At 37.5% G+C, this 26,885-nt stretch overlaps 1 protein-coding gene across 3 annotated transcripts in view; it reads left to right on the top strand.

Annotated features, from left to right (window-relative positions):
• The window catches only part of LOC122307698 (abscisic-aldehyde oxidase-like), a 46,370-nt gene extending 24,746 nt beyond the window's left edge, over window positions 1–21,624 (top strand). For all 3 annotated transcript variants that reach the window (XM_043120740.1, XM_043120741.1, XM_043120742.1), the window contains 4 exons: window positions 10,208–10,303; window positions 10,478–10,576; window positions 10,934–11,123; window positions 20,855–21,624. In XM_043120740.1, coding sequence (XP_042976674.1) covers window positions 10,208–10,303; window positions 10,478–10,576; window positions 10,934–11,123; window positions 20,855–21,081 — 612 coding nt within the window. In that variant the 3' untranslated portion in view covers window positions 21,082–21,624. The remainder of the gene's footprint in view (window positions 1–10,207; window positions 10,304–10,477; window positions 10,577–10,933; window positions 11,124–20,854) is intronic.
• The last annotated feature ends 5,261 nt before the right edge of the window (window positions 21,625–26,885 follow it).

The raw sequence follows: 26,885 nt of genomic DNA, 5'->3' as shown, positions 1-26,885 counted from the left end.
ATACAACTACAACTACGAACATATATGAGAGATACATAACATCGACAACTCCCAACAAAACTAATGGTTATTAACTTCACACCATAAATTGCTAATATCCACGACGTCTCTGCTTTACCTTCCGAACTTTCATCCCATTCCAACTTTGGTAACTTAATAGCCACTTCCAAAGTTAACCATCCATAAACCAAATTGCACGACCAAAATATTAATCTCCCATTAAAACTTCGAATCACTACTAATCCTTCAAAATCAACACAAAATTTGAACTTCTAAGAATCTCCAAAAATCATGCTTTCGCGTGCACTCTGATAACTCACCAAAATACATAAAGGCTATGTTCTCAAAAATTAATATCATGAAGTATAAGCTCAATCCACACCTAATCACAAGAAAAGCTTTACCACCTTTCCATAGAAAATCATATACCTAAAAAAAAAACCATAAATCTCCACTCGTTCCTCAATTGGCCATCGCTGCCCTAAACGAAAACCAACATTCCGCAAAAATACATCCATTGATTGATGACGGAAACCAGTACTAATCAACCTCTAGGCCCCAATTTGAAAACACGTAGCATCATCCTAAAATACACCTGTCTCTCCTGAAGATAAGGAACATCTCCAAAAGGCCCAAGTCCTTCCCGGCCAACCAACGAGAGCGCTTATAACTTCTATCTGATATCCCATACTTCAAACTCATTACCTATATTATGAATAACATCTAATCTTGCAATAACTCACACGCTATAAACTACCACTGACTTCACCTAGACCTAATCGAAACACTCTTGGTAACTCAACCACCTACTTGTACTCTCAAAAACTTTAGTTTTAGCACAACTAATTCCTTCAGTACCACTTCACAAAAAAAACATCTCAAGACAGGTCATATTGTTTAAATCTTCAATCCATCAAAAACTATTAAACAACATTCAAGGATCCTACTGCTTTATTACTTCATACATATGATCATGCTACCCACCTTTGATGCATAAGTTTCAACTTCCAAGATTTATTACTTGATACACCCCACATGGTGACCTAACGATCTCCTTTCAAGTTAAATAACCATATCCCCAATTCTCCCAACTGGATACTTGATCTCCAAAGAAAAGTATAGCCTCACCAATATAAATTCATATGATTTCAAGTCGCAATTAATTTTCAAGATAAACACAACAGTCGTTTCAAACCATCATCCCAATGGGTAACCCGCTTCGACTGCACATTCCGTTCAACTTACCAAACAACTCAAAGCCAAAATCTCTTGAATTTAATATTACCACACAGATTCCTCTTCAACTTCTACCAAGCCAAAAATGGATGAGACTAGAACCAACACTCTCCGAAAACCATACGCACTTACCATTACTACTCATCGATCTCATGTACTCTTAGCCAACACCACAAATCATTCAAACGTACAAGTGATCCATTATCACATTTCCATCACCTAGACTTATATCCTCAACTCAACAAGAATCATTCCTGAATCTACTCAACTTATATTCTTAAATCAGCAACTAGCCATTGCTTAAAGTTTGGTACTGAGAATGACCTTAAACTTGCTAAGAATCCATTCCCAAAAGTCTACGGATCGTTGACCGGTGCAAAACTGCAAGTGCACAGTATCGTAGTTTTATAGTAAAGTAATAAGTAGAGTATCGTCCTCAGGGATTGGTACCTTACTCTTGCCAAATACCAAAATTTTACTAATCTCAATTTTATCTAGAGGAATCGCTAAGGTTTTTGTAGTTGCAAATAAACTTAGATCAACTCAAAGAGAAATAAGCAAAGAAAATAAAAATGACTTTCAAAGATCAAATTCAATGGGGAAGAAACCTTCTAGGAAATCAATTTCACCATAATTCTTCACTATGCTTTTCTCATCCAGCTAATTTAACTTAAACCTCTTTTGTCTATTAGCAAATCTCTAATTCATCCAAAAGCCTCTTTCGATAGTCAATTGGAAGTGATTCTAGTTTATCAACTCACACAAGAGTATGCAAATTAAATAATCAAGAACGCAATAAGACCAATGATTTAATTACTACACAGGTTCATACAAGTCTTTCGATCTCTATACTTACCTATGCTGAAATATCCAAGATCTACCCTATGATTCCCTCTTTCGATAGCAAATCACAAGATTAATAATCATCTAATCAATGGCCAGTTAATTAGAAGCATTAAACTCAGAATAAATCAGATAAACAAAGAGAGAATTGCATTAAATTAGCATGGACAAACAAGCATAGTTCGGAATTAGGTTACATCGTTTTCCTAGAAAGAAGAAAATTTAGCTCATACTAGAATTGGAATTCAACATAAACGAATTCACCATAATTGTTCTGAGAAGATGGGAAGAAGAAAATAAACACTGAAAAATCCTCCTTGCAGCCTCAACTGGTCGTCAAAAGCTCAAAAGAACGATTCAACGACTTTCTCCCGTCCGTGCTCGTGTATGAATCCAACGTACGTGCAATAAATTGGAATTCCGTCTCCAAAACAAATGATTTGAAGCCCTTTAGCTATGTTTTTCTCTCCCAAAGAGTGTTCTCCAGTCAAAACTCGCGGCTCTAGAGTGAAGAATGGCCTTTTATATGGTCCCACGGCGGAAAACCTAAAATCTGTCAAAATACGATATTCGCTTGAGCGGGGTGTCGAGCGCGCGTCGAGCGTTCGACTCTGCCTGATTTCGCTCGAGCGTCCTATCGAGCGCACATCGAGCGTTCGACTCTGCCTGATTTCGCTCGAGCGGCCAATGTCTCTGCTCGAGCGATCTTCGTTTTTCAGCAACCCGCTCGAGCTCCCTGTCGAGCGGCAGTCGAGCGTTTGAATCTGTCTGAATTCGCTCGAATGGCCAAAAGCCTCCGCTCGAGCGAACTTGTAAAATCTGCAATATGAAATTTTGCAAGCCATCAATCGTATAGTCTCAAATTCAATCGTATTCAATACCAACACAAAATCTACTATTTCCAACACCCTGATGGACCTATATCTTTCGAATCAATAAAATCATTTCCTAAAATCTGCCACTACAACCTCGAGTTAACAATAATTATTTTCTAAACTAGCTCGATATCTTCAATCCTCAAAGAAATACACGCACTAGGTCATTACCTCCAATCCTCAAAGAAATCTACTCTAGAAAAATTTTCATATCAACAACTCAACTCTAATCAACCCCATTTTAATGGTTACAAACTAATCGCTCACTAGAGTAGATCAAGCTACAGCACTAAGTCTGTAAAACTAAGAACTCAACTCTTATTATAAATCAGTCATTCAACTCTGTAATTCTAAAACCTTAAATCAAATAAGAATCATCTTCCGGGACTTCTAAGATCAAGAAACTTACATCGCATAAAAGAAAATTGACTCTCAAATCCTTCAAATTCTAAAACATTACTAGATAATAAATCATTTTCTAAAATTTTCAAGATTGGTAGCTTTAATCCAAAACATTCACCTTAAAAGCTTGTAAAATCTAAAGCCCCAATTGTCACCAAATTATTCATCCGAATCACGAAATCTAAAACTCGAAATTTAATTATTCCCCCCCCATCCCCCCAAAGCTTGTCAAACCTAATACCTTAATTGTCATAAACTTATTTTCCTAAAATCTATAAGGCCCCAAACTTTAAAACTTTGCTGAAACTTCTTAAAATCTAACATCGAAATTTTTTGAACTTACAACCTACTGCGTTATAGACCATTTCATAAACTCCACGGAACCAAAGAACTCAATTATTCTACTTCCCTAAAAGATCACCCCGATGATGCCATTCTCTCCAAGCCTCGATAATATAAAAAAAACAAACCACACAAGGCATTCATCACAAAAGATTAGATTAGACCCATACCTGCCATGACTCTAGCATTCTGAGTCTCCGTAACCTCGCCTCCAACGGTACCGAGAGTCACTGCGCACATGAACCCGAGCTAATTGCCTCTGGTTAGTTCTACCACTGCGACGAGCTCCACGGTTTTCTTGAACTCGACTAGGGCACTCACGAGCAAGATGTCCCTTCTGGCCGCATTCAAAACATTGGTTACTACCCAGACGACACTCGCCTCCGTGAACTCTATTACATCTTCCACAAGCTGGCACTCGTCCTCCCATATGCACTTCCGGGGCTGCTTGTGGTCGAGTCCCGACCTGCTGAACAAACTTCTAAGGCGAACCCGAACTACTTCCTTCACCAGTAAAGCTCCGCCTCTTTTGTCCTGGAGGGGAGCCCATATTCAGATTATTCTCTCGCTCTACAAGAGTGGCCACATCCACTAAATCCTGAAAAGTGGATATCCGGTAGCTGACCACCATACGGCATATATCAGGACGTAGACCCTCCTGGAAATGCTCGGCCTGCATCTCCTCCGAGGAGATGAGGTGGGGAGCAAATCGCCCAAGTTTTATAAATTTTCGGGCGTACTGTTCCACAGTCATGCTCCCTTGGACTAAGTTTGAGAACTCTCTTGCTTTTTGGGGCCTCACGAAGCGGGAAAGAAGCGATCATTAAATTCTTTCTTAAAGCGCTGCCAGGTCACAGCGGCAATAGACCCCAAACCTTAAACAAAATTTCCTTAAACATATCCTTAAAGTTTGTTGAACCTACACTCTCCTATACTATAGCCCCGTTGCATAAATTCTATAAAACCTTGACCTCAATCATCATACAAGCAAACCACATCGCAAAAAAAAAATTAAAGCCTACTACACTAAATGTTCATGCCTAATAATAGTATCCTCGATTATACCACCTTTCTGCCACAACACAACCCTTGACCCCCTTTAAGAAAAACGAATAAAACCAACAACATAAAACCAAAACCAAAACCAAAACCACATAACAAGAAAACAAAAAGAAGCCAGCATGCAATAACATAACTAAATAAATAAATCAAAAACAAGCAACAAGCTCAAATAAATTCAAAACAAATAAAACATGTCAAATAGCAACTTTACTTAAAATAAATTTTAAAACGCAACTTTAAAAACATTCTGGTACTCCCTACGGGACATTTGGTTTTACCCAGAGCCAAACCGCTCTGATACCACCTGTGACGCCCCTAAATCCCCACGCACGGACAAGGGGAAATCGAGACGTCCGGATGATGACAACCCGGGTCACCACCCTATCGACGAGTGCCAAGTGTGTGTAAAAGCAACAAATGTGCAAAAGAAAACGCAGCGGATAACGAAAGTCATAACTAAGTACCAGAATTGTTTTCTTAATATAATATAAAGCTGTTCAAAACTTACATATTAAAATATTACAAGATACAAATATTATTCAAAGCAACAACAAGATAATAATTTCAACTCAGAACTCCGGCGGAGCCGCATCCTAGGGCTCAGCCTCCTCCTCCTCTTCGATCCCTGCACCAAAATCTACGGTACCAAAAATGGTGCCGCAGGTAAGTAAAATCCAAACACCACTAGATAAAAACATAATAAACTCCACAATATGCATGAAAGAATGCAAATGCTCTCATCCCATAAAATCACATTTTTCCACGCACGCCAAAATCCCATTTGGCCCAAAAACATATCGTATAAAACCAAGCCTCGCCATTATCCCAGATAATGGCCCAAACCACCATTTTCCCAGAAAATGGATCGCAATATCCTCATACAAAACCTCGCCATTTTCCCAGAAAATGACCCATTAACCAAACCATCAGAGCACTGTAGGCGGGAATCGCAGGCGGGACTCTACCACCATCCCTGCTCACCACCATCCCTATCGGCGCTTGGTTGGGAGTCTTATCTACTTGACCACTACTCGACCTGATATCTCTTATGCTGTTCATCAGGTCAGTCAGTTTATGTTTTCTCCTCGGCATCTCCATCTTGCTGCAGTTCGCCGCATCATTCGCTATCTTCAAGGTTCACCTACTCGTGGGTTGTTCTTTCCTACCCGTTCCTCTCTTCAACTTGTTGCCAATAGTGATGCTGATTGGGCTGGGTGTTTGGATACACGTCAATCTACTACAGGTTGGTGTATGTTTTTAGGTGATGCCTTAATTTCTTGGAGATGTAAGAAACAAGATTGTGTATCTAAATCCTCTACTGAGGCAGAGTATTGTGCCATGTCTACTGCTTGTTCTGAAATTGTATGGCTCCGTGGTCTTCTTGAGGAGCTTGGGTTTCCTCAGACTACTTCTACTCCTCTTCATGCTGATAATACTAGTGCTATTCAGATTGCCACCAATCCCGTTTTCCATGAACGCACCAAGCATATTGAAGTTGATTGTCATTTTATTCTAGACTCTTTGGAAAGTCGGGTGATATCTCTTCCTCGCATCTCTTTTGATCTCTAACTGGCTGATGTCTTCTGCAAAGCTATGACTCGACAATGGCATCAATTTCTTGTTGGCAAATTGTTACTGGTTGATTTACCAGCATCAATTTGAGGGGGGGATGTTACCGTATACAATTTAGGAGTTTATACCATTTAGGACTTTGTTATTATCCTTGTATAGATGCTGAATATTAGGAATCAGTTAAGACTTCATGTATAGCATATACTTCCGTGTATAGATGAAATGGACAAGATATATATATATATATATATATATATATATATATATATATATGAAAGTGGCCGAATCAGAGGGAAACTTTTCCAAACCTCTCTTCGTATATTTTCTAGTCTCTAGTATTTTGACACCCATCTCCTCCAATAATGTTAATGTAATTTTGGTTAATTATTTTGCTAGCTTCTGGACTCATAATCATTGGGCACCAAAGCCGTTCATTGGTCACAAAAGAATGAGACTTGAGGAAGGAATCCATGGGAAAACCAAGCACATCTCTTCAGCTTTTCCTCATCATTTTCTTCTGCAGAAAAATACCACTTGTCTAACATTCAATAGTCTGGTCTGCACCTCTAAGGAGCCTCTAGGATTAGCACAATCACGAGAGGACTAGAGACCATCCAATTGGCATCAAAGCTGAAGCAAGGGAGAGAGTGTTGGGCAGGGTTTAACTCAAGATTTGTGGTCTGTTTCTTACTTCTCACTTTGTAACCGAGAGCCCCACTTGCCTATTGCTATTCTCTTCTTCTTCTCTCTTCTCATGCACACACAAGTACCCGCCACCATACACAAGATCAAAGGATCATACCCACTTTATATTAGAGAAACAGAGACTAGTAGTGTGAGAGTAGCAAGAACCAGCTTGTGAGTCTCAAGATTTTAAGCTTGGTGAGGAAGCTTTTGCTCTATATTTTCGGTGTATGTTAGATGGTCATGTTAGTGAGCTTCTAGAATATTTTCCTGGAAGTATATGAACTTGTGATGTACATGTTGGTTGAAAGTTTCGGTTGGTATATGTATGGCTAGTTTTGTTAGCTCAAGTTTGAACTATGCAAAGGTTGGATCTTTATGATTCAAATGGTGTGTATGAATCCTTTTTTGGATTTATGAATTGAATGTGTTATTTGGATGAATAATCATTGTATGAGGTTTAAAGTATAGAAGCTTAGAACATCATCTAGAGCTATGGCATATCTCGGTTAGTGCTTTGCTGTGTTGCATATGGCTATTTTTGAGTCTGATCATAACAAAAGTGGGATTTTTTATATGAATGATACGGTGTTTGAGGACTTAGATTAAGTTTGTAAATGAAGTGCATGGTTCAGATGCTTAGGAAATCATCAAAATATAAGAGATTGTAAGCTAAGTGTGCAAGGTTGATAAATGAAGTCTTGGTTTGATCTCTAGTTTGTGATTTAAGTTCTCTCATGGCTATTTCGGTTTACTTGATTATTTGGGCTTAATATCTTCAAGATCTGATCTTAAGCATGAATATGTTTAGAAACTTAGGTTACTTTGATTACTAAGCACCAAATGCGCAACAGAGCTAGAAATATACTAATAGGTCACAGTTTGATGTTTGAAAGTCATGGATGTATTAGTTATCATTTTATTGCAAATCTGGTCTTATGTGACATGAAGCAAGTAAGTAAACACAATTTTAATCTATGTTGTAGGCTAACATTGAAGGATACTTTCGGTTAAGTGCCTACAATGTGAGTTTAGGTTTTAATTGTAATTAGTGCAATGTGTATCATCAAAGCTTCAGGTTTAGTGACATTTTTGGGCTGTTAAATGAAAAATAATGTTTTGAGGTCAGAAATGGATTTGGCATTAAAGTTATATGCTGTTTGCAAAGTTTTTGGGGCCGGATTGAAAATATTGAAAGTTTAGGGGTCAATGCATAATTTCCAAAAGTTAAAGAGTTGAAGTGCAATTTTGTTAAGTTCTGGAAGTTCAGAATCTTTGTGTTTCTTTATGTGTTATTTGAAGAATTTCTAACATTAAGTATCACTCATTTGCAGCACAGCAACGCCAAACTGTGTTTACTTATCAACAAAAAAAAAGTTTGTAAGATAAATGTGATTATGTAGAAATGCTTCTTGATTATTGTACATTTTTTACTTGTTACAAGTTATTCATATGTTATGCCATGATTAAATGTCGTTATCATATATCCATGGAAAGAAGTGCATGTCATGCATTAAAAAACTATTTTTGTCATAACCCCAATGCTAGGATGGGGGATTGTCCTAGTGAAACTCCCTTATCTACTCTGGAGTGAGTAAACTTGGAGTGGAATCTCTTGGGTTGATGAAGAACTATCAACAAGCTTGGATGGGATAGTAATGGTCCTGGAGCGAGGGTAAGAGCCTTCTAGCTGGTAGGGGTGCTAGAATAGTCATGGTGAAGGACGTTTCACGAAGCCAAGTATTTTTTAGATGAAGCCAAAGCTGGGCATTATCTGTCGTGTGGTGAAGATAACTAGTAGGTGCACATGGTTTTATAGCGAGCCGAGAGGTACCCCATGTAAGGATAAGAAAGGAACAAGATGTTTTATGCATTTCATGTTGTTATGACGTTTGCTAGATTTCTAAAAAGGAATCTAGATGGGAGAAAAATACAGTTCCATGGAATGCAAGTTTATGTTCATGCATACATTTCATATATACTATTAGTCATGCTTATGTTATCTCTGTATATGTTTGTGGCATAAGCTACTGAGATTTCAATGAATCTCACCGTGGTAGTTCCACTATCATTCCCACCTTGGAATGGTAGAAGTTGTGATAGGGCAAAAGGTGATTGGATAGGATGAGGAAGAGAAAACCAGTTTGGACGAGGTTGACTGATGAGGAACCCGAATATCATGGAAGAAAGGAATTACTTTTGCTGTTTTTGGGAATTGTTTTACTTTTAATGACGAAACTTGGGAATCCTTTTTGATGTTATGACTGTAATGTAAGGAGTATGATACTCCACTGCAACAGTTTAAGTTTCAGATTATGGGTTTGAGCATGAACCACGATAAATATTCTGTATTTTGCAAGTTATGTTTTAATTGGGGATCACTAGTTTATTCTGGTACAAATGATTAACTTAGTTACTTTCTGTTGTGTTTTATTCATACTGTTAGGAACATGTTAGGTGTATTGCATGTTAACTCTTATGAACATGTGTATGTAACTCAGTGTTGCATGTCCCGATGCTTTGATCTCCTCCAAATCCCAAGCGGGGGATTGGGGACATCACACAAAGGATCCCTTAAGAGCTGCATTCTATGCTTGGATAGTCTCTCTAGGGAAGATTCCCGCTACGTATAATATACCGGAGAGAAATTTCCATAATTTGATCAGTGTTGCCTGTGTAAGAGTACATTGACCATTTTGTGTAATTGGAAGATGGTTCCTACTTGCCTCATTTTATGTATTTGGAAGGAAAGGAACAGAAAAATCTTCGAGGACAGTAAACAAACTTTGTGGGTGCTCAAAAATCTTTTTATCAATAACTGTCTCACGTGGACTGTTTCTAGACTTTAGTAGACTAAATTTGCATGATTTTCTGGTATCTTTTTCCTCTTTTAGATAGTCTCTCTTGGATACTTCCTGTGTATTTGGCTTACATCTCTCGTGCTTTTTTTAATAAAGATTATTTTACTTATCAAAAACATTTGGCATGTGAGCAAAGTTCACACAAATGCAAGGCATAAATAATATGTAAGCAGGTTCATGCTGTAAGACGAGTGGCTTATAAAAACTCCTAGGAGACAGGATATTGCTTACCTCCCACTCCTTTTTTTTTTTTTTTTTTTTTTCCCCTTAAATGTTGTGGCTTTGATATATTTCAACTTTAAGATCTGACTCAGCTCTGTATAAATGTAGGCACACTTACAATCTGTAAATTTATCAGCAAGTTCATTATTTGTCCCTGACCTTAATTCGATGAAATACCTGAACTATGGTGCTGCAGTAAGTGAGGCAAGTTTATCTTGACACCTTATTACTTTGGTCTGTGCTTGTTTTCCCCTTCTTTGAGTAAAAATGCATGAGGCACAGCGGTGCAGTTCTGGTGTACTGTATTGCAGAAAAAGACTTACTACAGTGAGAATACTTATGTCAGTTGAAACAATAACAGAAACTATGCTGTAACAGGTGGAGGTAAATCTTTTGACAGGAGGAACTACGGTTTTGCAAACAGATATTATCTATGATTGTGGACAGAGTCTTAACCCTGCTGTGGATTTAGGACAGGTTAGCTTTGCTTTGATCGCACGTGCTTCCAAAAACTATATGTTTGTGTTTTCATCTTAACTCGTCAGACATTCCTAGTAAGTGAAAGTCGTATTTCATAGGGTTCAATACTAAGATAGTCCCTTGGTTTGCCTTTTGGACAAATTAGTCCCTATGCTCTAATTTCAAACTTTTTACTCCCTGTGCATGCAGTTTTGATTGTTTTAGTCATTGTGTTAATAATCCATTAATAATCCTTTAAAACCGCCACTTCAGCACCAATTCTTGTGTGTCACATGCATGCAAAGGTGCTAGGGATTTCTCCACATACATGGAAAGACTTGCAATAATTAATGACACTAAAGTTGCTTCCTACAGATTGAAGGAGCTTTTGTCCAAGGGCTTGGGTTTTTCATGCTTGAGGAATACTTGACAGATTCAAATGGATTAGTGGTTGCAGAAGGCACATGGACATATAAGATTCCTACACTTGACACAATACCCAAAAATTTCAACGTTGAAGTACTGAACACTGGACGTCACCAAAAACGTGTTCTCTCTTCAAAAGGTACGTTTCTTAAATTTTTTTAATCACATACAAATGGATTTTACTCAAGAACCTCTTACATATGATTAAGTAGTTGAAAGTGCAAGTAATTAAAACGTCAAAAGAATAAATGAAGTTATTTGTTTCACTATCCCCTATCAATGGTTGCAAATAACATTCTACTCAGAGCATCCAAGTCCACCATAAAAAGCAAAGGGGATATATGGTCCCCTTGTTGGAGACCACGGGAACTATTGAACAAACCTGATGGTGTAAACATCTTCTGAAGACTAATGGGTAAAAATCCTTTATCTCCAAATCTTTGACGGTTTTTGGAATGAGCGCAAGAAAAGTGGTGCTACGTCTTCATTCGAACTTATCCCAAGGGTGGAATTTGTGGAAAAGAATCATTAAATTTGGCTTGATTATCTTCCAACACTTCTGAAAGAGGTAAAAAGAGAAGCCATGCGGACCCGATGCCTTCTCACTGTTTAGAGCTTTCAAGACATCAAATATTTCACTTTCCTACAATTGTCGTTCCGTCCACCTACTATTCATTATTTTATCATTACTTTTCAATACTTTTTATTACTATTCAGTACTATTCAATATTTTATCATTATTTTTTCACTACTATTCACAGAATATCTAAGATTATCTCACTATTCAAATGCAACCTAAGACTATCCAATTTGGGCCACAAACTGAACTATTAGGAGTAAAGACAAGTATAATATTTTACAAAATATTCACCTTTCTATGGTCTGTAGTGTTTGAGTTGTTGATGACTGAAGCTTTAATAAAATAATTCCTTCCATTTGAGCTAGCTAACCAGTGAAAAAAATTTAGTGTTTCTGTCTCCTTTCCTCAATAAAAGTGTCCTACAATTTTGTCTCTTGCTTGCTTCTTGATATAAATTGTCTTCTCCAAATCTCTTACAATTTCCTCCTTCCGTGATGTGTCCTGAGTAGGGTTGGTGAAAAACTCCGAAGCTCCGACTCTGTCTAGTGGTTCTCTCGATTGGAATCACACATTTTGGAATCATAGTCGGAGCTCCAATGAAAAAATATCGGAGTTAGAGTCGGAGGTCGGTACTCCATAGCTTCGAACATCCAACTCCGACTTCGATTTATATTAACAATAAGAGGCAGCCTGGTTGGTTGACACCTTGGACTTGAGGCTTTCACTTAGTGTGATGCCCCCAAACTCCGCTTAGGATTGGATGGAGTTTAAAGCGTTTGGATATGTAACCAAGGCTACATGCCCCTGTTTAGACAGTTAAGAATAAAATGTACCTAGCATGCTTATAACAATATGCAGTAAATGTAACGGATAATTTTATTTTATTTTTTTAGAGAAATACACATTATACCTTAATGCTAATCTCAAAACATACTTACATTCAATTCATATACACATAATCAGAAGTTATACCATTCATCTAAAATACTAAGTTAAACAATTCATATAACAAAAGTAGGGTTCCAAACCATGGACCCTCTTAAAATCGCAACAGAGAAGCACTTGTACAAGTCACAAGGTCCTCATCCTCATCCTGTATTTCCCAAAATTTCTACGATCTTGTTCAATAATGTCAAATTGATATCCATAAAATGATTAGCTAATACAAAACAATTCTCCAGGTTGAGAAACTCTTTGCATGTTGGCATCCATTGGGGCGTAGGATTCCCCTCCAAAATTCCTTCGATACCGCTTACCAAACATATAATAATCTACATATAGCAATCTATCAACTGAAAGTGATCGTCCATAGTGAACTCAGAGTCAATCGGCTCTAGCCACACCACTCTTAGCCTCGCCTAGTTTGGTTCCATTAGTCCCTGTTATAGTATTTACCATTTTGGGGAGAATGGTAGTTGGGATTACCATAATGAGATTTTTGCAAATTTCAGAAATTATGCTCCTAAGTTACCAGCAATATAAATAAGTATGCATGATAGTAAACATGACAACATATATGCATGTTAAACATGGACTTGTTTATGAAAGCGTAACATGACTGAGAAACATCATAACTTAACATGAACATGACATGCTTGCTTGTGTGAACATGAAACCTTCATTCTCATACATATTTGTTTACATGATAATGGACTCTCCACGACTCTCCATAGACCGTGTGCTCCTGCCAGTATTACATCACATCACAGATCTTTGCACTAGTTGTGAATACGTTTTGATAGCTTGTAACATTAATTTTGGCACCACTGGCATTGGGTGCCTAACTTCACTCCGGAATCCAATTTAATTGAACTCATTCGAAGCCTGATTGATTGTATTTTGTCAATCCCAAGAAATTCCACTCCATTTTAAACACTCTAGAGTGGACAAGGGAATTCCACTAGGATAAATCCCCCATCTAGCATTTGGGGTTGTGATAAAACAAAGCGACTAATGCATGACTTAGAAATATTTTCGTGACATACTTGTATGCTTATGACATCACTCATGACATGTAACAAATATTCAAGTAACATATATTTAAAATGGCATGGCATGGGATAATATAGAGCAATTAAATAAGCATAATAAAACATGAATATAATTAATGAAGCTTACAGAAATCCGTGCATAAAGTAAGTGTAGCATGTGCTGAAATGAGAGACATTCTAGGGTTAGAAATTGTCACTTAATCCTCATAAAAATAGGACTTATTAACTTTGGGCTTAATTTGCAAAATTGCCCCTTAACTTTTGGGAACGTGCAAATCAGTCCCCAAACTTATGAAAATTGAAAATGGGCCCCAAAACTTACCAAAATTTACATACCTCATGTAAATTTCATTTGAAAGTCCATTCATGGACTTAGAATTTACAAAATCTCACATCTAATACATAAACCTCTCTTGGCCGAACATAACTAGGTCAAAAATTCACCTAGGTTGCTTTTGTCCATTTATCACACCATCATTCTTAGACTTGATTTTAATAGCACATAAATACCAGATCCCTAGTTTTAATATCATGTCAAGACACTAAATCAAGCATTTTTCAAAATCATAAACTCACCATTTCAAAAAATCACACAAAACATCAAGGTTAGGTCAAACCAAACCTAATCTTGGTGTTTTAGGTCTATCACTTTCATTTTTACACCAAGGACTCCAAAAGTCCACAAATATCACTTCTAACATGTTAATCATTCAAACCTAGTTGATAACATGCTTGACTAACAACAAAAATCACATTACTCAACAAATGAGAATTGGCTTGCATAAAAAGCCTTGAATCTGAAACATAGCATGCATTTGACTTGAACAAAAAGACTATATCCTTGATTTGCATGCATAAAATCTTATAGCAACACATCCATATACCTCACATTTGAGTTCTAACCTAATTTAAGTATCAAACTTAACATATCATAGCAAATAATCACACCAAAACAACCATAAACCCAAGAGCCTGTAAATCATGCTTAAAAACATACCGCTTTGCATATTTATCCACATCCAACAAACCCTAGTCATAAGCTTTAGAAATCCAACTTAATCCCTAAATCAAAGCTTTAAGATCAAGTTTTATAAAAATCAAACTATGGATTTATGATCCTAAGGCGAAAAATACAAACTAAACCAAACAAATCATATGTTGGAGGATTCGGTTCTAACACTCGGTAGATCATGCAAATCTATCTGATTAAAACCTAATATGCTATATAAATCAATCCATAAACATACATAAAAATCATTGTAACACATCATGGAACCGAGATTTGAAACATAACTCATCAAAACAACAAAACTCTTGAAGGTTAACATCATACTCCAAAACTGAACACTTTTATCACCAAATACCAACATCCAACCTTCAAACCTCCAATAAAAATCATGCAACACTCTCCCAAGTATTCAATACTTAAAGCTTAACAAAATTCAAGAGATTTGAGCTATGAGAATAAAACTTACATGGGCTGGAACAAAAGGAAGCAAAGCACCAGAAAGTTTTTCCTTCAAACTCTCTCTCGGTTTCTCTCAAGGAAAGGAGTTGCAAAATTCTAAGCATGGGAAAGAATGAGGGTGGCATGGGGCTGTAGAGGGGCTGACTTAGAGTGGGTGGAAGGCATGACACTTGATGTGAAGGATTGCTTCTAAAAGTGGTGAAGAATTAAGCTGAAATGGGGCTGGAATTTGTGCAGGCCGAATGCTGAAAATTATGGAGAGAGCTTGCTTGTTTGACCTTTCATAAAGACACTATTTGGGGATGAAAACTATGGTACAAAATCAGCCATTGAGGGGTCATTCAAGGGGGAGAAACTTGTGTGGGAAGCTTGGGGGAATTAGGATGGTTTTGGCTGGAACAATATAACCAAACCGAATGGCATCCATTTAGGGTATAGATGGGGTTTCGGTTAGGATTTCAATTCCACATGCAATTTTTTTGGCCAAATGAAAGTACCATAGTGTAAGGGAGTGGATGAGGGTGTAAGATCTTGTACTTGAGTGGTTGGTTGCTTGTAGAAGTGGTTTAAACCAAGAGGAAAACACTTAGACAAAACCAGTTGGCATGTTTAGGGTTTGAAGCATTTGGGGTTTCAGTTGCATGTCAAGCTTCACATCTGGGGTTTCAATTACCCTAATGATTAGGTGTGAATTGAATCACCTAAAGAAGAGCTATTTGCAGAAGTAGTTGCTGGAGGTACAATAGCAGAAGTCTGAAATGCTCGAGCCTAACAATTCTGGGGGTGGATACGATATTGTTTGATAATGTGACCATTCTTGTCACAAAAAGAGCAGTATTTTTTGGGACAATTGGCAGCGAGATGCCCATGTTCCTTGCAGCCAAAACACTGCAAGTTTTTAGAATGCATAGGCGGTCCTCATTCGTGGGCAGCATGAGCCACAGTTCCTGAATTTCCATGAGATTGCTCTTGAGTACTAAAATATTGTTCTCCGCGAAGTAACTCACCAAAACAAACATCAATAGAAGGAACAGGAGATCTATTCAGTAGATAGGAGTGAACAGATTCATATTCCGGGCGTAGTTTCATAAGAAACTGATCACGCCAACTAGTCTTGTGAAGATTTTGAATAGTCGAAAGAGCGGCAATAGGAACATCCGCTGTAACCAAATCAGTATATTCATTCCAAAGAGTCAGAAATGCCGAGTAATAGTCTTGGATGGAAAGACTGCCATGCTGAAAAATGGCAATCGCATGTTCTAACTGAAAGGGATGAGCATCATTATCTTGATGAGAAAATTTCTTCAAGTTATTTCACATGGATTGAGCGGAGCGATGAGGATGCAAGTTGGTGACAAAATGTGGCTCTCCCGAACCAAGAAGCCAAGACATGATATGAGCATCAAGCATAGCCCATGAAGGAGAAGACCCGAAATCCTTGGATTTGTCAGTGTTGGATGTTTGTGTGACATCCATGCCATCAATATGACTCTAAAGGTCTTTTCCCTTGAGGAAAAGTTCAAATTGAAATGCCCAGGTAGAGTAATTTTTGCCTGTAAACTTGACACACATGGGTGTGGAGTCCATTGCAAATAACACTGTTTAGCAAAGAAGCTGAGAGCCACAAGACACACAAAGTATTGTATCTAGAGCCACGAAGACCCAAAAAAATGCTGAAAACACCCAGATCAAGCTGAAATCCCACCAGATGATTACTGTGACAGCAAAGACACCTAGACCAGGAAAAAACGTGGCGAAAGTTTGAGAAGGTTCCCAAAAAAAAAACAAAACAAAACACCAAGCCAGAACAGCACAGATTGCACCGAAAAAAAAACTAGAGAGACACCTCCGAAACCGAGGAGAAAAAAATTTCGAATGAAACAAAGGACTTAGCAGTTTGCTGTTGATACTATGTCAAAATTGTCAAGATTGTATGGAATGGCCTGCGTATCTGACCTTGAGTGTTCTGTATATTATCTATAGACTTTGCAAGAATGCTATACATAGAAAGAAAATAAGTTCCCAAATGATTCTAGCCCTATATATGGAAACTATATTCTGTCAAAGTTGTATGCTAACTGTACAAGTATAAGGAAAGCTGAAATAAGGAAAGAAGAATTATGGACAGTAGAGCTGTTCGTTGACACAAACACCTCCTCATTCAACTTTTTTCAAGTCTTGCTATAAAGCTTTCAACTTGCACAGCAAAACAAAACTCGGGAGGCATCGACATTTTAAGACAGCCACCATTGGTTTGCTTTTTTCACAAAACCCTTGGTTTTTAGTTAATCTCAAATTTGAAGTAGCCTTTGTGTTTAACTACCCCATCTTGTAGGTCGGTAGGCTGCAGTCTAACTCGATCTGACCTTCTAGGAAGTGGGGTATGAACTGAGTCATTAAGGAAAGGTGATGAAGGAGGGGTTTGAGATGATGGTATATGGGGCTGAACATTTGAGGATTCCTCAGGCAATGGGGAGTGGCTGTCGAGGGAATTAGGTGATGGTGGTCCTGTATGTGTGTTTGAGTGTTGGATAGGTTGAGGATAAGAGAAAGTAGAGTCTGAAAGTGGTGAAGGTAAGACCAGACCAGGTGATGGTATATCATGGATGGTGTTGGAACCAAGATCTTGAAAAGGGAAAATGGACTCATAACAAATAACATCTCTGGAAATGAAGCAGGAATGAGTTTCTAAGTCATAGAGTTTGTACCCCTTGACACCAGCTGGGTAGCCAAGGAAGATCCATCTCTTGGCTCTAGGACATTTGGATGTGTTATGCTTGAGGGTAGATGCAAAGCAAAGGCATCCAAATACCCTTAGATGTGTGTATCGCTGAGAAGAGGACTTCAAAAGGGGAATTATTGTTCAGTATGGGAGTAGGTATTCTGTTAATGAGATGGGTGGCTATCATGACAGCATCCCCCAAAAAATGAAGAGGTAAAGAAGCTTTAAAAATGAGGACCCTAGCAGCACATAAGAGGTGTTGATGCTTTCTCTCAACTACCCCATTCTGTTGAGGGGTGTAAACATAGGTCTTTTGGTGCAAAATTCCATTAGAATTATAGAAAGTGGGCATGTCAAATTCTAGTTCATTATCAAACCTGATTTGTTTTATTTTGGTGCTGAATTGGGTATTAACCATGTGAACAAAGTTATGTAAAAGAGTCATTGTCTCAGATTTAATTTCATCAAATAGACCCAAGTGACCTGAGAGTGATCATCAACTATGGTTAAGAAATAATGATGACCTTGGATTGATGCTTGTGAATAGGGCCCCCAAATGTCACAATGAACCAGTTCAAAAGCAGCTAAAGTGCAAGAGGTATTTAGATTGAATGATTTCCTTTTCTGTTTAGCCAAATGGCTAATAGTACATTGCATATCTTTGTCACTTTTTACGTTGGGAACATAGGACTGAATTACATTCATTCTCTGTTGAGAAGTGTCCTAATCTAAGGTGTCAAAGATCAAATTGGTTTGTTGGAGTTGGTTGACTGACAATATTACTGAGAGAGTGTGAACCATCAACCATGTTGCCGCTAGGTGGATTGGAAGTGAAGAAATAAAGGCCATTGTGAACCTTAGCAAGTTTAGTCGTCATACATGAAGAGAGGGCTTGTATGAAGCAAAGTTTGTTTAGAAAGATAAGGCAAAGTGAGGTGCTGTGAGTGAGTTTGCTAACAGAGTTTAAATTGAAGGTGAATGATGGTACGCAGAGTACATTGCTGAGGGTCAATGTATCAGAGAGTTTCATAGTTCCAATGTGAGTCACTTTGGCTTGAGTCTTGTTTGGCAACTAAACAAAGGAATGAGTCTCACCAGTGATGGAAGTGAGAAGTGATGGAGAACAGACCATGTGGTCTGTATCTCTAGTATCAAGAATCCAAGGTGTAGTTTGTGAGTTAGTTGAATAGTTGTTTAGAAAGGATGCAAGCTGTTCTTGGTGAGTTATAGAAAAAATGGATGAATTTGCATGTAAATCTGTTCCTGCCATGTTGGAGGAATGAGGGGCACTAGTTATGGACTCAGCAGGCTTGTTTTGGTCGAGGGATGGAGGGTTACCAACATTGAGCTATGCTGTTTGAGCATTGACAAGTGCAAGGAGCTGTTGAATTTGAGCTTCAAAGATGGGCAACTTTGATCCTTCCATGGGTGCTTTCTCATGGCATTGCAATGTGACTTGGTTTGCAAAGTGTCCAGCTGAGAATCCTCCCTTAGACTTGGTAAATTTAAAGTTTGGAGGGAAACCAATTAATCGATTAATCGATAGCACTTATCCTTGGTGTGACCACTCTTACCACAATGGTAGCAGGTTACATCAACCTTGTCCCTTTTTCTTTCTTGAGACTGGAATGCAGTAAAGGCTGAAGTCTCATGATTAGGCAGCAAGAGGGTAGGAGTTTCCCTCTGCCTTTCTTCTTGCAAAACTAATGAGAAAATCCTATCCAAAGATGGCATAGGAGTCATCAAAATAATTTGCCCCCTTATGCTATCAAAGCTGTCATTTAACCCCATCAAAAATTTGAAAATGCAGTTTGTCTGTTGATCCTCAGCAAGGGTTTTTATAACATTGCAAGTACACAGGCCACGAGAACAATGGGGAAGGGATCTGTAGTTGTGCATTGCTTCCCAAGCAGCATTAAGTCGAGTAAAATAGTCACTTACAGATTGGGATCTTTGTGTGATGGATGCAAGCTGATGTTGAAGCTGGTATATCCTTACACTATTTGGTTGTGCAAATCGAGTTTTGAGCTTCTCTCATACTACTTTGGCAGAGCTAATGGACAAAACATTAGATGCAATTTCCTTAGAGATGGAGTTTAGAATCCATGACAGGATGAGGTTGTTACACCTCAACCATGGTATGTAGAGAGGATCTGTTATGCCAGGTGTTTCAATGGAGAAAACCAAGTTTGTTATTGACGGAGATAGCTAGTGTGAATGATCTATTCCATGAGAGATAATTAGGTCCTGTTAAGTGTGGGGTGACCACTACAGTATTGGCATTATCACTGTGATGAAGGAAGAAGGGATTGTTGGGATTTTCAGATGAGGATGAGTTGTGAGAGGTGTTGACAGAAGAGGCTTCATCAGCCATTGTGACAGCAGTATAATCAGTGAGATGAAATTATAAGAAGGTTGGATCAACAAAAATAGATAGAACTTAAGCAAGAATCACGAATGACCATGCTCTGATACCATGTTGAATAAATGAAGACCAAACTGATGAATGCAATGAATGAATGGACTGAAGATGAAAAGCAAGTGGATGACCTGAGTGAGTTACTTGAAACATGAGTAAACTTGAAGAGAAGAATTATACTCTGCACTTTTTGTCTTCTTTACTCCTAGCCTGCTTTATCATAAAGCTGCTGTGTTATGCTCCTATTATCACCACTTGTTTTATCTGCTTTGATCACAGCAGCTGCACCTCGACAATGCTGTTTGTCTGGTGCCTCATTCTCTTCTTGGACAGCAGCATTATGCTGCGAGCTTTGGGCAGCAGCTTCATGCTGCAAGTTCATCAATTAACTTTGTGAAGTACTACATATCAATACCAAAACTCCTAGCCTACCAGTCCCAACGACACTTCAATCTATTTTTATAACTTGATTTGCCTTCTTTAATAGGACCTCTTGCCTGCAACTGTGGCATGTTAAAAAAGGCCAACATGAAAATGCAAAGAACACCCTTATTCCAATAAACTTAAATTTGCCAAATAAAAAACGATAACAAGATACTCATAATCAAGTATGACAGACATTATACCCTTCCCACATGCAGTGATAAATTTAGAAGTGATTAAAAAAGCAAAAGCTATTTTTTCGTGCAGCTTCAGGTGAGCCCCCATTACTTCTAGCAGCATCTGTTCACTGTGCTACGAGAGCAGCTATTAAAGAAGCCAGAAAACAGCTTGTGTCTTGGAGCGGCCAAGATGGGTCTACAACAAATGCAACAATATTTGAGCTGGAGGTTCCCGCTACCATGCCTGTTGTAAAGGGCCTCTGTGGGCTAGAAAGCGTGGAGAGGTACTTGGAATGGATAATTGGCACAAAGTAGTAGTGAAGAAGGATGTAGTTGTGGAGCTGTTTGCCTCTGCGTTGTAAGATTGTTAGCATGCATATCATGTAATAAAATTAAGCGATAACACTCATGCTGAAAGTATGAGCTCCATTTTATTGTATGATAGGGGTGCGAAATGTTTATGTTTGTTTTGATTGGGAGTGTAAGAAGAGAATAGTCCTCGGAGCAATGTAAATTCAAAAAAAAAAAAAAAAAAAGGAAAATTCCACACACCATATTACCATCCTACTTTCATCCCACTAAGTATGATGTGGCTCATTTATCACTATTAGATGATAAATAAAATGAAAATAGGATAAGAGTGTGGCATTACTCATAAAGAAAAAAAAATTCGAGTACTTATTTTGTGTATTGTTATGCTTATTGGAAGGAAAGCTTGTAATAAATCCTTGACTTTGTAGAATAATCTTGGGTAGAAATGCATTTATATCTTATTGGAATCAATGCCCTAAGACTCCAATTTGAGTTATATTTTGTAATAATATTTTATTTAATAAATATTTATTATTATATTAAAATTATATTAGCTCTGAAAATTGCATTAATGTAGTCTCTGGTTTATATTGTATGTGATTTATGCATATTAATGTGACTAATATACAAAGAGGAGTATTATATATCAACTACTATTCATCCTACACCTGACGTGAATTTTTTTCCCTTAAAATTCATGTTTTTGAAGAATTGCATGAGGCCATTCCAACCTCTCTCTCTCTCTCTCTCTCTCTCTCTCTCAAGGGGAGATGAAGGGGAGGGGCAAATCATGTTACATTTTACGGGGGGAAATCGCAGAGGAGGGAATATCTTTCTTTTTTTTTTTTTGTTTTGGGGGGGAAGGGGGGCTTCAGGTAGAAATTAGATGAAAGGGTTAGGGTAAAATCGGTTCACTTGTTAGTGAACCTAGTTTGCCACGTACGTAGGGTGAGTGGTGTAGTTTAGTAAATCGGCTAACGTACAGATTTATTCATATACAAAAGATGGCACTGACCCGTTCTTATAAATTATAAGTCATAGTCGGTAAGAAAAGTGAGCATTTGATTAGAGAAGACTACAAGAAGTTAGTGGTGTTTATTCATCTTAATCATAGAAATAGTGATGTTTAACAAACACATTGATATACTTGGAACGCATTGAACTGAACCATGTGATTATTATTTTGAAAGGTATCGTCGGCTGGATGCTATATTTCCTATTCTAATAGCATTTGATTTTCAGTCTTGAGAAAGCTGTGAATTCAAATATAACGTGTACGCTACTTTGATGTATTTAGATTTACGATTCTATTGGGTCAACATTTCATTAAGTTCTGTAATCACATTTGGGAATATTGATTTTCAAAATGAAAATCATAGCCTCTCCTTTTAGATATAAAAAACGTCATTTTGAGATAAATTTAGTGAGAACTAATTATTTTGAATCTTTAGATGATATTTTTATCAAGGAGTTACTAAAATTAGTTTACTTTTTGTAGAATGTGAGTCTATGAGAAAAAAAATAAAGAAATTAAATTGAGTACTCATGGAACGTAGATGCCGAGAAAGAAAAAAGCCAAACCCACCGAGGATCCATACCGAGAGGGGTCCCGATACAATTTTTATTTTTATTTTTTTAATTTAAAGATTAAAGAAGTATTTTTTTTAATGATATTATGAATTTTTTAAAAATATTTAAAGATATAAAAAAATAAATGAAAAAAAAAAACCAAATGGTCTTGTTGGGAGCCATCCTCAGGCTAACACGTCTCGCAGAGAAAATAAAATGATAGTAAATTAATACTTTATTTCTATTTGATTATTTAATAGATGCGTCAATTTCAATAATAAGTAAATGGGAGCACTTTGTTAACCACATAAAATCTAGTGTAATTTTATAATAAATATAAATGATTGTTAAAAGCTAATATTGAATTAGTTATGAAATACTAGAAATTTAAGATTATTTGGAGATAAATTTTATTTATTTTTAATTCCTTGGGTCTATTTCCCATCCCATGGAAAACATTAGAGGTATTTTAATCTAAAAGACCTGTAAAGGAAGAATAATCAAGAGGTTAAATTACATACTCAAGGAATTAAAATGTAGAGAAAATAGAGAGATAGTAAATTAATCTTTTATTTCAATTGCAATAATTAATAATTGGGGCTCTTTAATAGCTGCTCTTGCAGCACAGTGAGTTGAATGGTAAAAATGGCTAAAAGGACAAACACAATGAGGAACCTTCTTAATTAACGGTATAAAGAAATTATGCATGATATTTTTCCTATATCAACAATGAGAAATGATTGTTATAGTCGTGAGTACGTAAGTACCGTATAATTATTTTGAAAAAAGTAAATAATTATAGAACTCACAAGAATTTTTTTTTTAATAGTGGATCTCACTTTTTTTCCAAGCGAATGTACGATATTTACACACTTTATGACTGTTTGTAGTATTACTCATCAACAATACATTACACTGGGAAACCTTGTTAATGATATAACGGTTCAAGGAACTCTAGTTCGAAATTATTGTCTAAAAATAATCTTTTACCTTAATGAATGGGAGATATTATTTACCAATATTAATGCAAAATCTTAGGTGGATACGATCCTCCACTCTGTGATTAAAGAGGCCTACATATTGCTTGAATTAATGATGAATGACTTCTATGCAGTGAAAGTCATCCTGAAAGTGAACCATTGATCTTCTTGGACATGATCGTAATTTAAACGTTCGAAAATCCTTTCACAAACGTTCGATGGTATCCTGCAGACCTCGGACACTCTTGAATTGGTTCACATTTATTAGGCTCTCCCAGTTGACCATAGCTTCAACTTTAACTGAGTCAACACATTAAACTCCTTTTCTCAACACCACAAGTCCAACGAAAGTCACATTCACCAGCCAAAACTTCCTTGAGTTATATATACGAAATTATTTTTCGTAGTGTCTCCCAGAAAGCTCTTAGATGATCTGCACGCTCCGCTCGATCCTTATGGGACACTAGTATGTTGTCGGTGAACTCCATGACTAACCAGTCCAAGTAGTTGTGAAATATGCAGTACACATCCATAAAAACTGATGGGGCTTTGCTAATCCAAATGGCAGGACCAAGAATTTACAAACTACAGGAGCTCCGCAAGGTGACACACACCTTAGATGAATGATGCCCTTTGTCAAAATAAATGAATAACAATGCGATGAATGAACTGAAGAGGAGATAAGTTGATGGATTGAATGAACTACCCGAGACAAGAGTAATTTGAAGAGAAGAACTCTACTATTTGATATATTGTATTGCCTCTTGGCTCTTTACAGTTTTGTATATATATAGAACAAATATACAAGGCATGAGTGCCAAAAATAGAAAAGATCAGAAGGGACAAAATCTGTTCATTGTACATAAAAGGATGTGTTTTGTTCACTTTACTCGGCCTAATTTATCATAAAGTTGGCCTTGTTATGCTCCATTATCTCTACCTGCTTTATCTGCTTTGATCATAGCAGGTGCAACTCCACAATGCTCCTTGTCTGGTGCCTTATTTTCCTCTTGGACAATAACTTCATGCTGCGAACTCTAGGCAGCAGTTTAATCAATGAAATTTGTGACTCCCTCTCAAGATGGACATGGATATTCAAGGTGCCCATCTTGAACAATAAAAAATAGAAAGCAGCAACAGGAAGAGCCTTGGTGAATATGTCTGCTAATTGAAACTTGGAAGCTATGTGTACAGGTGCAAGAACTCTAGATAATACATTCTCTCTAACAAAATGACAATCCAATTCTATGTGTTTGGTTCTCTCGTGGAACACTGGATTCTTGGTCAAGTGTATTGCTAATTGATTGTCACAGTACAAGAGGGCTAGCTTTGGATAGCTTATGCCAAAATCCTTGAGTAAAGAAATTAATCATACAACCTTACAATTGGTGTGAGCTAAAGCCCTGTACTCTGCCTCTGTAGAAGACTTGGAAATGGTGGCTTGCTTCTTGGACCTCCAGCTGATTAAGGAATCTCCAAGGAAGATGCATAAGCCTGTTATGGATCTTCTGGTCTCTAGGTGCCCAGTTTGAGTCACTAAAAGCTTTCAAGTGCACAGATGATTGTGATGAGAGGAGAAGTCCTTGTCCTATGGAACCCTTCACATATCTCAGAACTCTATAGGCTGCATCCATGTGAATTTGAGATGGATTGTCCATGAGCTGGTTGAGGATGCTAACAACATATGTGATGTCTGGTTGAGTTATAGTTAAATAGATTAGCCTCCCAATTAGTCTCCTATAACTCTTGGCATTAGTAAGAGAGTCTGAAGATGAGTGTGATAGTTTATGATTTATCTCTATTAGAGTGTTGGCTGGTTTGAATCCAAGCAAACCAGCATCTTCAAGAACTTCTAAGCTATATTTCCTTTGACACAAGTGAATCCCTGAAGTTGAACTTGCAATTTCCAAACCTAAGAAATACTTTAGATTTCCAAGGTCCTTTATCTTAAATTGAGAATGGAGATGTTCTTTGATACTTTCAATAGCAACCATGTTAGAACTTCCAATGATTATATCATCAACATAGACTAACAAGGCTACAAAACCTGACTTGTCATCCTTTGTAAACAATGAGTAATCTGCTTTGGACTGCTGAAAACCAATTGAAGGCAAGAAATAAGAGAATTTTGAGTAACATTGTCGAGAGGCTTGTTTAAGTTCATAAAGAGACTTGTGTAATTTACAAACCAACCTCTTATCTCTAGGGTGTGGTGACTACCCCAGAAATTGATAGCTTGGAGGCAAGTACATGTAGATTTCTTCATCCAAATCTCCATGGAGAAAGGTAATGTGCACGTCCAATTAATACAAGTCCCACTTGTGAATAGCTGCTAATGCTAAGAAGAGTCTAACTATTGTGAGTTTTACCACTAGACTAAAGGTTTCTTGATAGTCAAATCCATCTCTTTGTGTGTAACCCTTGGCCATTAGCCTGACTTTATTTCTTTCTAAGGTCCCATCAGATTTTAGTTTCACCTTATACACATATTTGCACCCAACAGTAGATTTACCAAGAGGGAGAGTAGTGAGGGACCAGGTTCCATTGTTTTCCAAAGCTGTTAATTCTGATCTCATTGCCTCTTGCCAATGTGGGAACTTCACAGCCTCTTGGTAACTTTGTGGTTCATGTAGGAGATATAGGGAAAGAGCAAAAGACTTGTGAGTGGGTGACAACTTGTGTAGGTTAAATGTTGATGGAGGGGATGAGTAGTTGAGTTGTCAAAGAATCAGAGGTGGTGGCAAGTTGATAGTGATAATCTTGTAGGTAGGTAGGTCATTGTGTAACTCAATCTGACCTTCTAAGGGGTGTGATGTGAATTGAGTCAGTAGAGGAAGGTGATGAAGGAGGGGTTTGAGATGATGGTATATGGGACTGAACAGTTGAGGGTTACTCAGGCAAGGGGGAGTGGTTGTCGAGGGAATTAGGTGATGGTGATGGTGGTCCTGTATGTGTATTTGAGTGCAGGTGAGGTTGAGGATAAGAGAAAGTAGAGTCTGATAGTGGTGAAGGTAAGACCAAACTAGGTGAGGGAATGGTATGGATGGTATTGGAACCAAGATCTTGAAACGAAAATATGGACTCATAAAAACTGACATCTCTGGAAATGAAGTAGGAATGACTTTCCAAGTCATAGAGCTTGTACTCCTTGACACTAGCAGGGTAGCCAAGAAAGATGCATCTCTTGGCTCTAGGACTTAGTTTGGATGTGTTATGTTTGAGAGTGACTCATTTTGGATGTGTTATGTTTGAGAGTAG

The sequence above is a fragment of the Carya illinoinensis genome, chromosome 4, assembly GCF_018687715.1.
Source record: "Carya illinoinensis cultivar Pawnee chromosome 4, C.illinoinensisPawnee_v1, whole genome shotgun sequence".
In the NCBI taxonomy this organism is placed as follows: Eukaryota; Viridiplantae; Streptophyta; class Magnoliopsida; order Fagales; family Juglandaceae; genus Carya; species Carya illinoinensis.
Note: the sequence above shows the minus strand (reverse complement) of the source record. Positions and strands in the feature narration are given on the sequence as shown.